General features: G+C 43.4%; 1 protein-coding gene across 2 annotated transcripts in view; it reads left to right on the top strand.

Annotated features, from left to right (window-relative positions):
* PAH (phenylalanine hydroxylase) overlaps window positions 1-15,909 on the top strand; it is a 114,385-nt gene that overhangs the window by 88,149 nt on the left and 10,327 nt on the right. For both annotated transcript variants that reach the window (XM_060413135.1, XM_004006675.5), the window contains 4 exons: window positions 6,557-6,753; window positions 10,108-10,243; window positions 11,316-11,385; window positions 14,881-14,937. In XM_060413135.1, coding sequence (XP_060269118.1) covers window positions 6,557-6,753; window positions 10,108-10,243; window positions 11,316-11,385; window positions 14,881-14,937 — 460 coding nt within the window. The remainder of the gene's footprint in view (window positions 1-6,556; window positions 6,754-10,107; window positions 10,244-11,315; window positions 11,386-14,880; window positions 14,938-15,909) is intronic.

Genomic DNA, 15,909 nt, shown 5'->3' with positions numbered 1-15,909 from the left:
AGATCCCAATTGGCTGAGATCTTATTTCAAGCTAAATTGATAATTTTTATTTCAAGCCAAATTAATACTTTCCCTCAAGTATCTTGGTTTATTTTACTTCATGAGATCATAGTTTGGTAAAACAATTGATGATATATTCAAAGACTGAGGATCTTGTGTAACGTAGGTCTCTTGGTAGAAGGAGAAGATGTGCAAATGTGCAGAATTTAATTCCTAAGTAGGCCATGGATGGACAGAGGAGCCTAGCAAGGTCACATGATTTAGTGACTAAACAACAATAAATATTCCCAGAACATCATGGGTGTTAAATAAATATTTGTTGAATGAATGCATGAACCTAAGAGACCCTATGACAGTAAAGATTCAAAGTACCAAATCAGAGATCAGCTAGGGATTGTGTCTAGAACCACTTAGAAGGCAGCTGCTGCAGAGTTTGATGTTTCGGGAGTGGGGTTAGACTTTAGAATTTTATCAAAGAATATGCTAAATGGACTATGAGAATTTTTATCTTTTAGCCACAACTGAACTGAAACAAAAGGGGTGTTTTATTGGCTCCTATAAGTGCACAGTGTAAAGGAAACCGTTGAGGTGGCTCTAGGACTCCGCATCTCATTCTCCTTCCTTCCCCCTGACTCTGGTGTTCCCTCTAGTGACCTTGCTCTGAGGCACTGGCCTCATCTCTCTCAGAAGTGGACCCAGCATCTCTAGGCTGACACCACAATCTGGCCAGAGGTTCTCTTTTCAACAGAATCAACAATATTTCTTTCACTGAGTCTTATTGGCTCTGATCAGGAAATGGGCCCATCTCTCAGCCAATCACTGTGGCCAGGGAAATGAGACACTCTAACTGGCCAGGCCTGGTCACATGCCCCCTCTGAAGGTAGGAGGGGTGGAGTCTCCTCTTACTTGAACCCGTAGACGGGGAGGGGAGAAGGGTTCTTTACTGGAAGAATGGGAATGGGTATGGAACTCTGGGACAGCAAATGTCAACCAAGGGGATATCTCATTGCCTAGTATGTTACAGTCTCTTGAAACTGTGTTGCTGTTATAGCAGAGACTTTGCTTTCTAAGTGAGAATCTGTTATGGTGATAATTTCCAACTATCCAGTTGTATTGCTTGTCAGCACCAGTGTTAGGTACTTTGTACATAGTGTGTCACTTACCTCTCCACCATACCCTCCAAAGAGTTACTTGTTATTAGCCCATGTCCTGGCTGTATAGGCTCAGAGAGGTTTACTAAATTGCCTGAGGCTACTCAGCCAATGGCAGAGCAAAGCAGTCTACTTACCTCTGACCATTTCCAAAGCCTGTTCTTTCTCTTCGTCAGCACTTAACCCTGAAACAATGGTGCCTCTGTAGGCAGGTCTTTCGTGGTGTTCTTTTCACAGTTCCTACACCATTATAGACCCTCTGGGCTTTTAATTCTTAAGCAAAAATCGGTCTTTTCCCCCTACACTCTGCCCATCACTCCATGGATCATAGCAGTGACTTTGTTTTAATGTCTTTGGAAGAGCTACAACTCTGAAAGGGCAAGAGGGACCTAGTTTGGAGCCTGAAGACAATCCATAATTCTAAGGTAAACAGTCTTGCTTTGTCCCAGGCACTGTGTACCCTGTTAGGAAACAGGCTGGCAGCCCAGAGAACAGTCATGGGTCTTTGAAGTCAGGCTTTGTTTGGTTTTCCTTTTTTGCTGTTCAGAACATGGCTCACTCTTAGCTGGTTTTCAAAAGGACCTTTTGAATTAATGATACTTGGACAATAGAGTATCACCTGGGAGTATATTGGAATCCAGAAGCTTGGGCTCTCCCCTACCCCACAGTTCAGTTCAGTTCAGTTCAGTTGCTCAGTCGTGTCCGACTCTTTGCGACCCCATGAATTGCAGCATGCCAGGCCTCCCTGTCCATCACCAACTCCCGGAGTTCACTCAGACTCACGTCCATTGAGTCAGCAATGCCATCCAGCCATCTCATCCTGTCGTCCCCTTCTCCTCCTGCCCCTAATCCCTCCTAGCATCAGAGTCTTTTCCAATGAGTCAGCTCTTCGCATATGGTGGCCAAAGTACTAGAGTTTCAGCTTTAGCATCATTTCTTCCAAAGAAATCCCAGGGCTGATCTCCTTCAGAATGGACTGGTTGGACCTCTTTGCGGTCCAAGGGACTCTCAAGAGTCTTCTCCAACACCGCAGTTCAAAAGCATCAATTCTTCAGTGCTCAGCCTTCTTCACAGTCCAACTCTCACATCCATATATGACCACAGGAAAAACCATAGTTAAACTTTTCCAAAAAACTTTAGAGGAAGCAACATCCCAAACTCATTCTATGAAGGCTTCATTGACCTAAATCAAAGTTAGACAACCATACTAATCAACCAATCAGTGGATATCAAGGTGGCAAAGTAGGAAAACATGGAACCCACCTTTGGCTACAAACACAGCAAAAACACATCTACATGAGGAAACTTTCTTACAAAAAAACCACCTGGAAACTGGCAGAAGATCTCTTATACAACCAAAGCTACAAGAAAGATCTCCACATAACCAGTGGGATCAAAAAAAAAAAAAAAAAAGAATAGACCAATATCTCTGATAATTGTTGATGTAAAAATTGCTAATACTACCAAATCTAATTCAGCAGAATGTTTAAAAGATTATACACCATAACCAAATGATTTCTTCCTAGAATGCAAGGATAGTACAACCTGAAAAAATGAATGTAACATGCCACATTAACAGAATGAAGGACAAAGTTCAGTTCAGCCCAGTTCAGTTGCTCAGTCATGTCCGACTCTTTGTGACCCCATGAACTGCAGCATACCAGGCCTCCCTGTCCATCACCAACTCCCTGAGTCCACCCAAATCCATGTCCATTAAGTCGGTGATGCCATCCAACCATCTCATCCTCTGTCGTCCCCTTCTCCTCTTTTCAAATGAGTCAGCTCTTTGCAACAGGTAGCCAAAGTATTGGAGTTTCAGCTTCAAAATCAGTCCTACCAATGAACACCCAGGACTGATCTGCTTTAGGATCTAGTTGGATCTCCTTGCAGTCCAAGGGACTCTCAAGAGTCTTCTCCAACACCACACTTCAAAAGCATCAATTCTTCGATGCTCAGCTTTCTTTATAGTCCAACTCTCACATCCATACATAACCACTGGAAAAACCATAGCATTGACTAAACGGACCTTTGTTGGCAAAGTAATGTCTCTGCTTTTTAATATGCCATCTAGATTCGTCATCACTTTCTTTCCAAGGAGTAAGCATCTTGTAATTTCATGGCTGCAGTGACCATCTGCAGTGATTTTGGAGCCCAGAAAAATAAAGTCAGCCACTGTTTCCACTGTTTCCCCATCTATTTGCCATGAAGTGATGGGACCGGATTTAGTTTTCTGAATGTTGAATTTTAAGCCAACTTTTTCACTCTCCTCTTTCACTTTCGTCAAGAGGCTCTTTAGTTCTTCTTCACTTTCTGCCATAAGGGTGTTGTCATCTGCGTATCTGAGGTTATTGATATTTCTCCCGGCAATCTTGATTCCAGCTTGTGCTTCATCCAGCCCCGCATTTCTCATGATGTACTCTGCATACAAATTAAATAAGTAGGGTGACAATATACAGCCTTGATATACTCCTTTTCCTATTTGGAATCAGTTTGTTGTTCCATGTCCATTTCTAACTCTTGCTTCCTGACATACAGATTTCTCAGGAGGCAGGTCAGGTGGTCTGGTACTCCCATCTCTTTCAGAATTTTCCACAGTTTATTGTGATCCACACAGTTAAAGCCTTTGGCACAGTCAATAAAGCAGAAATAGATGTTTTTCTGAAATTCTCTTGCTATTTCCATGATCCAGCAGATGTTGGCAATTCGATCTCTGGTTCCTCTGCCTTTTCTTTTTTTTTTTTATTTTTTTTTTATTTTTTTTTTATTTTTAAATTTTAAAATCTTTAATTCTTACATGCATTCCCAAACATGAACCCCCTCCCACCTCCCTCCCCATCCCACCTCTCCCTCTCCTCTGAGTCCAAAAGTCCGTTATACACATCTAGGGTCGTCATTGCCATCTTCCTAAATTCCATATATATGCGTTAGTATACTTACTTCACTCAGTATAATCGGCTCCAGTTTCATCCATCTCATCAGAACTGATTCAAATGAATTCTTTTAACGGCTGAGTAATACTCCATTGTGTATATGTACCACAGCTTTCTTATCCATTCATCTGCTGATGGACATCTAGGTTGTTTCCATGTCCTGGCTATTATAAACAGTGCTGCGATGAACATTGGGGTACATGTCTCTTTCAATTCTGGTTTCTCGGTGTGTATGCCCAGAAGTGGGATTGCTGGGTCATAAGGTAGTTCTATTTGCAATTTTTAAGGAATCTCCACACTGTTTTCCATAGTGGCTGTACTAGTTTGCATTCCCACCAACAGTGTAGGAGGGTTCCTTTTCTCCACACCCTCGCCAGCATTTATTGCTTGCAGATTTTTGGATCACAGCCATTCTGACTGGTGTGAAGTGGTACCTCATTGTGGTTTTGATTTGCATTTCTCTAATAATGAGTGATGTTGAGCATCTTTTCATGTGTTTGTTAGCCATCCGTATGTCTTCTTTGGAGAAATGTCTATTTAGTTCTTTGGCCCATTTTGATTGGGTCGTTTATTTTCTGGAGTTGAGCTGCAGAAGTTGCTTGTATATTTTTGAGATTAGTTGTTTGTCAGTTGCTTCATTTGCTATTATTTTCTCCCATTCAGAAGGCTGTCTTTTCACCTTGCTTATATTTTCCTTTGTTGTCCTCTGCCTTTTCTAAAACCAACTTGAACATCTGGAAGTTCACGGTCATGTATTGCTGATGCTTGGCTTGGAGAATTTGAAGCATTACTTTACTAGCATGTGAGATGAGTGCAATTTTGTGGTAGTTTGAGCATTCTTTGGCATTGCCTTTCTTTGGGATTGGAATGAAAACTGACCTTTTCCAGTCCTGTGGCCATGGCTGAGCTTTCCAAATTTGCTGGCATATTGAGTGCAGCACTTTCACAGCATCATCTTTCAGTATTTGAAATAGCTCAATTGGAATTCCATCACCTCCACTAGCTTTGTCTGTAATGATGCTTCCTAAGGCCCACTTGACATCACATTCCAGGATGTCTGGCTCTAGGTGAGTGACCACATCATCGTGATTATCTGGGTTGTGAAGATCTTTTTGCACAGTTCTTCTGTGTATTCTTGCCACCTCTTCTTAATAACTTCTGCTTCTGTTAGGTCCCTGCCGTTTTGGTATATATATCAATTAATGCACAAAAATCATTTCACAGAATTCAACAACCTTTCAATGTAAAAACGCAACAAACTAGATACAGGCAAAAACTACTTTGATATAAAAAATTAAAACTCACAATTAGCATTGTATTCAATGGTAAAAAGCTGAAATCTTTTCCTCTACAATCATGAACAGATGAAGATACCCACTGTCTCCACTTCTATTCAGCACAGTACTGGAAGTCCCAGACAGTGGTTAGGTAATAAAATAAATCAAAGGCATCGATATGGGAAAGGAAGAAGCAAAATGATCTCTATTTACAGATGATATAATCTTATGTGTAAAAAATCCTAAACATTCCATTGAAAAACTGTTAGAATAAATGAATTCAAAGTTGCAGGATACACAACTAACACAAAATCACATATGTTTCTATACACTAAAAATCAGTTTGTGGGTCATTCACCCGGCAGGAATGGGACTTATTTTATCGTGATTAAGCCCCTCCTACTGTCTCCTGTGGCTTCTGCTTTATCTTTGGACATGAGGTTTTTTTTTTTTTTTAGTGAGTTCCAGCATCCTCCCCTCCCCCACAGGTTCAGGATACAAGGGGTAGGTCCAACATATGTACTTTAGCAAACTCTCCATAGTTTTGTTATGTCATAGCAACAGATTCTGGGTAAGCAGATCTTATACCTAGCATGCATTTAAATATTCTTATAACATCCTAGGGGCAGAAATACCAAATCCAGCAAGTTTATGCCCACTCAACAAGGGATCTCAAACTCATGGTGCATATAGTAAATCCACTTGAGCCCACAGGTATGGTTGCTTTAGTTGACAGTACAAAACACTATTGTTTTGCTTGAGCTTGGATGCTTTTGTTCAGAAAGAGGATGTATTCTTCACTTGTCTCAGTCCCCATCCTCTGATTATCTATCCCTGCTACTTTACACAGTAAATGCTACATGTTAAATGCACTTCTGAAGATAAGTGCATTTCCACACTGGGTAGAGTAGGAGATAGAAGAGTGGAAAAGCCCAGTAGTTCCCCATGAATGAGAAGAAATCCTTGGTGCAGTGGGTAAGGTTGCAAGCTTCTGTCCTTGCTTAACCAAGTCACATGAATGTTTCCTATATCAAGAAGTGGAATTTTTCTCTTTCAGATAACTTATGAAATAGGAAATCCACTGTCGTCTGGGGTGGCAGCTCATGGACTCTGGACCCATGTCCCTCTGCCCAAGCTCTTTCACCCTTTCCTCTGTACCTGCCCTGCTGCTGATAAATATTTCATGTCTGTTTCGTAGCGGGCAGCCCATTCCTCGAGTGGAATACACAGAGGAAGAAAAGAAAACATGGGGGACGGTGTTCAGGACCCTGAAGTCCTTGTATAAGACCCATGCTTGCTATGAGCACAACCACATTTTTCCCCTTCTGGAAAAGTATTGCGGCTTCCGTGAAGATAACATTCCCCAGCTTGAAGAGGTTTCTCAATTTCTGCAGAGTAAGTGCACATCTGGGTCAAAAGGTTGGGGGCTGGGGATAGAAAGGGGGAGAGAAGGAAATTTAGGCAAGTGTGAGTGTGTTCGTGCTGATGCAGGCAGGTTGATTCTCCCAGGAAAATATGTATTTCACTGCTGGGCTCTGCCTCCCTGCCAGGCCCCCAAAATGCAGTGTGGATTTTGCCATGTCTATATCCCTGAAAGGTTTTTTTAATCCTCAAAGCCCAAGGTGCCTAGTCAGGGTTCTCCCTGCAGCTCCTGCTATGTTACGAGCTGGCTGCAGTGTGCATTTGTGTAAGACATGCACAATTTGTGCCAAGAGATCTGGGCCCTAAGCCTATTCATCTGGTCTCTGGAATATTGTTTTGATCCTCTCTAGTTGGGAGAACCTTCCTTAGTTTAGTCATTTGTCAAATGGAGACCATCCACCATTTAGTCTTTCTCATAGGGAAATTGTGAGAATGAAATCAAATACTGAAAGTGAAAGCCTAGCGCTCATGTATAGTAGGTGCTCACTGAGTTTGGGATGCATTGCAATCTGAGTAATTCAGTAGGTAAACAGGTGATTGAACTGACCTGCCCATCATTTCAGGGGAGAAAAGTGTTTTCTTTTCTGCCAGGAGCTGTTGACTCAGCAAAACCAAGATAAACAGTCAACACATGTTAAACACCTACTATGTGCTAAGTAAAATGTGGGAAATTAGGGAGACAGACCACAGGGTTATAGAAGGAAGAGTTTTCTATGCCTCAGAGCTACGCAGAGACGGTGTGGCCAGCTCTAGGGCAAGAAGCCAGGGAAGCTACCTGGTAGGGAGGGAAGTGGGAGCTGGACTAGATGGGGAGTGAGTTGGATGACCTTTTGAATCCCTTCTATTTAGAGTCTTTACTATTCAGATAGAGAGGAGCAGGGCTCAAACAAAATGAACTTCAACCTGAGGGTCTAAGACACATAAACCAAGGGACAAAGGAGTCTTAAACATATTCTTTGGCTAGTTACCCATGTTGTTATGGCCAATAACAAGAAGAATACAACAGTAATACTAGTAGTTGTGTGTGTGTGTGTGCGTGTGTGTGTGTGTGTGTGCGCGCGCGCGCGCTCACGTGCATGCACGTGTGCATGTGCTCAGTCGTGTCTGACTCTTGCAACCCCGAAGACTGCAGCCCATCAGGCTCCTCTGTCCACGGAATTTTCCAGGCAAGAATACTGGAGTGGGTTGCCATTTCCTCCTCCAGGGGATCTTCCTGACTCAGGGATTGAACCCATGTCTCCTGCATTGGCAGCTGGATTCTTTACCACCAAATGATGGGGTGGTGGGTGGGGGTGGGAAAGAAGTGTGTGCTAAGTCATTCCAGTCGTGTCTGAGTCTTTATAACCCCATGGGCTATAGCCCTCTAGGCTTCTCTGTCCACAGGGATTCTCCAGGCAAGAATACTGGAGTGGGTTGCCATGCCCTTCTCCAGGGGACCTTCCCAACCCAGGGGTCGAACCTGGGTCTTCAGCGCTGCAGGCGAATTCTTTACCATCTGAACAACCAGGGAAGCCAATGGACTATATACTGCACCAGTGCCTAGGAGAGAAGTCCAGTTCAGTTCAGTTTCCCAGTTGTGTCTGACTCTTTGTGACCCCATGGACTGTCTTCGCTGTCAGTCTTCGCTGTCTATCACCAACTCCCGGGCTTACTCAAACTCCTGTCCATCGAGTCAGTGATGCCATCCAACCATCTCATCCTCTGTCATCCCCTTCTCCTGCCTTCAATCTTTCCCAGCATCAGGGTCTTTTCCAATGAGTCAGTTCTTTACATCAGGTGGCCAAAGTATTGGAGTTTCAGTTTCAACATCAGTCCGTCGAATGAATATCCAGGACTGATTTCCTTTAGGACGGACTGGTTGGATCTCCTTGCAGTCCAAGGGACTCTCAAGAGTCTTCTCCAACACCACAGTTCAAATGCATCAGTTCTTCAGTGCTCAGCCTTCTTTATAGTCTAGCTCTCACATCCATACACGACTACTGGAAAAACCATAACTTTGACTAGATAGGCCTTTGTTGGCAAAGTAGTGTCTCTGCTTTTTAATATGCTGTCTAGGTTGATCATAGCTTTCATTCCAAGGAGCAAGCTTCTTTTAATTTCATGGCTGCAGTCACCATTTGCAGTGATTTTGGAGCCCAAGAAAATAAAGTCTCTCACTGTTTCCACTGTTTCCCCATCTATTTGCCGTGAAATGATGAGACCAGATGCCCATTGGAGAAGGCAATGGCAAACCTCTTCAGAATTCTTGCCTTGAGAACCCCATGAGCAGTAGAAGAGAAGCATCGAGTAGTGATTATAGAAACAGGCTCTGAAGCCAGAGTGCTGGTAGCTGTGACCTTGGGCAGAGCTTTAATTGCTGCATCTTCTCAGCTCCCCCATCTGTAAAGTGCAGAGAATAGGAGCTCTACCTCCTAGAGTTCCGATGAGGATTAATTAATGTATATAAAGTGCTTAAACCTTTGTCTGACACATGGTGGGTATTATACAGCGTTAACTATTATATCATGATCGTGGTCATTACCATTCTCCTTCCAAGTCTGAAATTAGGGAGACTGAGAGACAGATACGAGAGCCAGAGGATGGGTGATCAAAATGGTATCGGTATTTTATTACTGATAGAAGCTGCTTCGAGAATGTGGTATAGATGTGTAGGCAAAATGGACTTTCTAATGTTTCACCCCTGGATTAGGTAAACTAACTTCCAATTAATTCACTGGCACAGTATCTAGTCCATTGGCTGGCCAAGAGCTGACTAGAATGTGTTCCTGTGTGGACAGTCAGGAGAGAAAGGGCAGAGAGGGTGAAGTTGAGAATATTCATTTCCTCTTCTCAAATCTTCAGAGAAGTCACTGTTCCTCATGGGGTGTACCTGTATGTGCTATATGGAAAGCACTGCAGAAAAGCTAGAAGTGCTCTTTTCATATTCTTCCCTCCTGGGAAGCAGAATGAAAATTCCCTGCTACTCTGGAAACATGAGAAGTAAGGAATAAGTGTTCCACCCTAACAAACAATAATGAAAGTTTAAATTTATTGGAAGATTCCATGTGCTAGGCTCTAAGTCTTTTATACTTATTTGTTCTTCTGATTCTCAGAATAATCTTAAGAAATATCTCCTCACATTTTGTACATTAGAAAACTGAGGCTCAGAGAGGTGAAGTTACCTGACCCAGATCACCCAGCTAGAAAGTACTAAGGCATAGATTTGAAGTCAGTTCTGCTTGGCGTCAACGTCCGCGCTCTTGGACAGTTGAATGTGCTGCTTTCCTCCCTAATGGTCTTCAGGCCCCTGTGATGGGCTCTGAGTTTTCTTTCTCCTTTGCTCCCCAGGTTGCACTGGTTTCCGCCTCCGACCAGTGGCTGGCCTGCTTTCTTCTCGGGATTTCTTGGGTGGCCTGGCTTTCCGAGTCTTCCACTGCACTCAGTACATCAGACATGGGTCTAAGCCCATGTATACACCAGAACCGTGAGTACTATCCTTTTGCTATCAGTTTCTAGCCACAATGAGTTCCATCTCACCCGGCTCCAAGAACAAGGCTGGGACTCACTGTGGGCTGGTCCACAGGACTCATTGCCTGCATTGTTTGATATAGTGCAACAAGGGAATTTCACTGATCGGAGATTTAGGCATCTTCTGAATCAAAGGCTCAGATGAGAGAATGAGAGTTCACGTTCAAATTCCAAAGAGATTGTAGAAAAGTCAGAGCTATGAAATGCCAAATGGGAATAGGAACAAGTGACAGCCACGCTGTCTCAGCACTTCCTGATTCCTGGATCACCTCTAGATGATTCTCATCTCTCTTTGCCTAGGTTGGGTCTCAGCTGAAGATACAGAATGTCTGGCCACTATGCTTCTTATTTTTGCATGTAGCCATCTCCTTAGACAGCTAGAACTGAAATAGTTTATGTGAACAGTCAGCAGCATACCCCAAATGATCTTTCCCAGCCTGCAAAATTCATTACTAGAAATCAGAAAAGACCTATTCCTAGTAAATCTGGCACCTAGAGTGTTAAGTAAATGTAAGTTTTCTTCTGTAACCAGTGTCAGCCCCCTCCAGGATGAAATAGGAGCATCACTAATATTATTATTGTTGTTGTTGTTACTGTTATTATTACTTCTACTATTATTATTATTTATTTCTCATGGAGAATAACTGAGCATATTGTATCTACCCAGGGATGTCAATACCAAGGAGAAGACTTGGGATGGGAAGTGTTTGTGACCCACGGTTCATTCAGGTGTATGGCTGCCCATAGGAATACTGGCTTTTTTGTTCTACATCCCACTGGGCATACACTCAAAATCCCCTGGCCACTGTGTTCTGTCCTGTCCTTTACATTTCTTTTCCCTTCTTCTTTTTCTCTTGTATCTTGTTTCAACTGATACCAAGCCTTACATACCCCTTATTCTTAGGAATGAGGTTATAAGACTGAATGAGTTGCTTGTTGCTTTCTGCCCATTCCTCATGTAGAAAGACTGAGTCCTGCATAGCTTATAACCCTCCTCCTCTCCAAGCTCTGTGCTTTTTGTTTTTCAGGGACATATGCCATGAGCTCTTGGGACATGTACCTTTGTTTTCGGATCGCAGCTTTGCCCAGTTTTCCCAGGTGAGCGATTAATTTCTCTAGCCTTCTAGTTACAGGGTGAGGCCTGGATTGCTCAGATAAATTGAACCCATGGAGGGGCCCTCATGTCCTCTGCAAGGGTGGAATCCAGGTATAGTTCTGTGACCCCATCACAGGTGGGAATGTGGTCCCATGGGGTTGGCTAATTACCGATTCCAGTGACCACAGCATGGAGCTGGTGATTTGGTCATCCTAGGAATTGTGTGTTATTGACTTAGCTAATTTCACCTGTCCTACTGGATGTAGTTTAAGAACCTTTTCATCTGTGAAAACCTCCCAGATCCCCTTGCAGAAGTAACTTTGCTTTCTTCCAAGTTCTCGTGGCATCTTCCCCCTCATATTTTGGGTCTTTGCCACTTTCTATCTTATCAGGCAATCATTTTTGTATATGCTTTAAGTAAGTAAGATGGCATTTGCCAAGACTCTAGTGCCAATAGCCTGACTCATGGCAAAAAAATAAAGAGCCAGTTGCCTTCTCACCATCATCAAGGCAGCAGGCTAAGCTTTGATTCATCTATTACAGTGGTGAGCAGGCTCAAAAATGCTTTTTGGATGACTGAAAGGATTTCAAAAATTCTCTTCTGGCACTGAGAGGCAGCCCCAAACCATGGTGGGCAACTGGGATGGTGGGAGAGTGGAATGGTAGTGCTGTGTAGCCCGGAGCAAGTCGCCACACCACCCTGCGTCTCAGTCAGCACAGAAGTGGATCCATAAAGAGCCCTTCCTGATGGTCTCCTTCCTCACAAGGAGGAATAGTGATCAAATAGAATGACCTATGAGCAAATGCTGGGCCAGGGATGAATTTCACAGTAATGGGATTGTATGTAAATCACTTAAGCATCTTCCTTTAGCCAGAAAGAAAGAACTATTTCTACTCTTGAATGAGGAGTCTGCTACATGATAGCTGAAACAAACAGAGAGCAAAACTAACTGCTTACTAGACAAGGAAAAATGGTACTTGTTAGACACAGCCTCTCTAAACAGAAAAAATAGCTGCTTTTATGTGTGTTAGATGCTCAGTCATGTCTGACTCTTTGCGACCCCATGGACTGTAGCCCACCAGGCTCCTCTGTCCATGGGATTCTCCAGGCAGGAATACCGGAGTGGGTTGCCATTTCCTCCTCCAAGGGATCAAACAAACCGAGGGATTGAACCCCTGTCTCCTATGCCTCCTGCATTGGCAGGAAGATTCTTTACCACTGAGCCGCCTTATGTGGGCTTGGGGGAATTGTGAAGTTCAGAAATTGTTGGACTTTTAGAAGTGGGAGTGTTTAGAAATTAGGTGAACCTTTGCTGTGGAAGTGTCACCACAGGAGTAGCTGACTTTCAGAAGCGTGGTTCCTGCTGCCAAGATGTCATAGATTGCTTTCAAACTAGGATTGAAAGTTTTTATTCTCATTACTAAAAGTTTTACTTCCCAGTCAGAGGCTAAATGGCCATCCTCCTTAAGCCATTTTCAATTTGGGGATCCCCACAGAGGGGTTGGAAGTTACCTGAATCAGCAGATAGGAGCTTCTGGCTCATCCGTGTTCCTGGTTCCAGTTTTGACCTGGACAGTTCCAAAGCAGGGAGTTATTTTGAGTTCCCTGAGCATATTCTTTTTAGATCTAAAAGCAGGACTAGTTTCCCACTGGAGTGCAGGATGGAGTGGGGATGAAGCAGTTTGGGTTCCTTGTTTTAGGCAAGATCTGGGCTCACAAAGAATAGAGAACAGGGAACCCTTTCAACCTTGCATTTATTGATGATGACGTCTGTTAGACTTGGGCTTCCCAGGTGGTGCTGGTGGTAAAAACCTGCCTGCCAGTTCAAGAGATGTAAGAGACATGGGTTCAGCCTCTAAGTCGGGAAGATCCCCTGGAGGAGGACATTGCCTCTCCTTAGAGAGATTTTTCACAGGTTGTGCATTTGGCCTGTACAATTGTCTTTCCTCAGCTATCAGCAGAGCCAATAACAGCCTCACTTCCATCAAGTCTTTGCTCAAATATCACCTTTCCAATGATGCTTTTAAATTGTGGTGCTGGAGAGGACTCTTGAGAGTCCCTTGGACTATCGGGAGATTAAATCAGCTGATCCTAAAAGAAATCAACCCTGAATGTTCATTGGAAGGACTGATGCTAAAGCTGAAGCTCCAGTACTTTGGCCACCTGATGTGATGAGCTGACTCATTAGAAGAGACCCTGATGCTGGGAAAGATCGAGGGCAGGAAGAAAAGGAGGTGACAGAATGAGATGGTTGGATGGCGTCACTGATTCAATGGACATGAGTTTGAGCAAATTGAGTGAAGCACAAGGAAGCCTGGAATGCCTCAGTCCATGGAGTTGCAAAGAGTCAGACATGACTTTGAGATTGAACAACAGCAACAGAGTGATTTTTAAAAATCATTCTGAGGCCTTATTTAAAATCACAGCCTCTGGACTTCTCTGATGGTCCAGAGGTTAAGAATCTGCCTTTCAATGCAGGCATTCGAAGGTTCAATTCTATCCCTGGTTGGGGAACTAAGATGCTGTATGCTGCAGAGCAATTAATCCCGCATGCCTGAACTAGACAGCCGGCATGCTGCACCTACTGAGCCTACAAGCGGCAATGAAGACCCAATACAGCCAAAAAAAAAAAAAAAAGAAGAAGGATAGGGCAATCAAAGCCCCCGACCCCACCCCTTCTTCTCTGGCACTCTGGATCCCCCTTGTCCCTTTCTCCTTTTGTTTCTTCTTCCGAAGAACTTATCACCTTTAACCTGCTTATTATTTACTGTCTATCCATTTAAATGTAAAGGTCAGGGATCTTTATCAATTTCGTACATTACCTGTCACATAGAAGGCATTCAATAAATATTTTTGGAATGAATGAATGCCTATTAGTAGGAAAGAAATATATATGCACACACACATATTATATTTGTATACATATATGTACTCTGTCTGCTGCAAATCAGTCTGGAGCAAATGCTGTAAAAAGAGACAGAGACCACTAGGGGCTTCTGAGTTGGGAGCTGTGATGAGAGGTGGCCAGTGACATCTCAGACTCTCCAGCTGTGCACATACCTGGACAGATGTCAAGCACTTCACAGCAAGTCTCCTATGGTATCTTCAGGGGACTTGATGAAGTCCCATCTGGTGCACCAGGAATATTCCACTTGAACGTGGAAGGATAATCAGGACTTGAAACGTTAGACACAACCTACCATGTGACCTTGAGCAGGTCATCTCTTTTCTCTGTGCCTCAGTTTTCTCTTTTGTAAAGTGAATGAATAGAGGACCAAGTGATGGAGAAAGGCTTCCTCCATCCTCGAGATCTGTGGTTCTATGAAGTGTGGTCAGTGAAGCCTTGACAGAACAGTTAAGAGTCTACCTGGGCCCTTCTGAAGGTATCTAGCCTCCCATCCCCTTCCTGTGGTCAAATGCAAGGTTGGATCTGAGGGTCAAGGTTGAAGGTCAGCAGACCCCAGCCATGTCAGTGCTGGTTTCTCTGCCGTTACAGGAGATCGGCCTTGCCTCCCTGGGTGCACCTGACGAGTACGTTGAGAAACTTGCAACAGTAAGTACCCTCTCTCCCTGGTGGATGGTGGGAATGTCTCGGGTCTTTGAAACTTTGCTGTTTTCCTGAAAGCCAGATCATTTGAAACAAGAAAAAATCTGAATGCCTTGCTTACATTTGCACGAGTGACATTTCACATTTTGACTTCTTAGTGGTTTGATTTTGAAATCAACTACATGCATATGTTTACATGTAACTTTAAATAGTATGTCTTGAAAGCACAACAGGCTATAATGATGGTCATTGAGAACCCCCTTGAGTGGGTGGGGAGTAGTCTACATTCACATCTTTGAAAAGGAAAATATTTACTTTCTACCTGACACTGGAGCCAGCATTGGATCTTTCCTTTCTCAGATCCAAGGTGGAAGTGGGAACTGGCTTTTCCCTTCTAACCAAACACTCTCTTCCCCAGGCGTGTGATGACTGTCATCCATAGACACCATGGATGAACGACTCTGCACAGAAGGGGCTTTCCTTCCTGTAGACCCCTTTCCAACTTGAGTGATTCCCTCCCTAACCTCTAAGCCACATTTTTAAATAATGTGCTCAGCTTGGAAGATAAGAAATGAAACTGTATAATGGAACTAGGGACTTCAGATTAATGCACACATATCATTCAGTTCAGTTCAGTTCAGTTGCTCAGTTGTATCTGACTCTTTGGGACTCCATGGACTGCAGCACTCCAGGCTTCCCTGTCATCATGATATATCAGTTTAGAAGTCTGTGAATTTAAGAGAAGGTTGAAACCTCCCAGATTCTTTCTCACTGCCTAGCTGCTCTGAGACCCTGGGCAAGTAGCTTTTGCACCCTCACCTCTAAAAATGGATACAATTGTTTATATCATTTCCATCTCAACAGTCCATCATGAGGATCTTGAGGATCAAAAGGGTTAAATTTGTGTGGTTGTAAGTTCTTAAATGCCAGATGCTGTGGTGATACAAAAAGCAACTTTCAAGGAAACTGCAGAACTCG

The sequence above is a fragment of the Ovis aries genome, chromosome 3, assembly GCF_016772045.2.
Source record: "Ovis aries strain OAR_USU_Benz2616 breed Rambouillet chromosome 3, ARS-UI_Ramb_v3.0, whole genome shotgun sequence".
In the NCBI taxonomy this organism is placed as follows: domain Eukaryota; kingdom Metazoa; phylum Chordata; class Mammalia; order Artiodactyla; family Bovidae; genus Ovis; species Ovis aries.
This window is presented reverse-complemented; position numbering and strand designations above follow the sequence as displayed.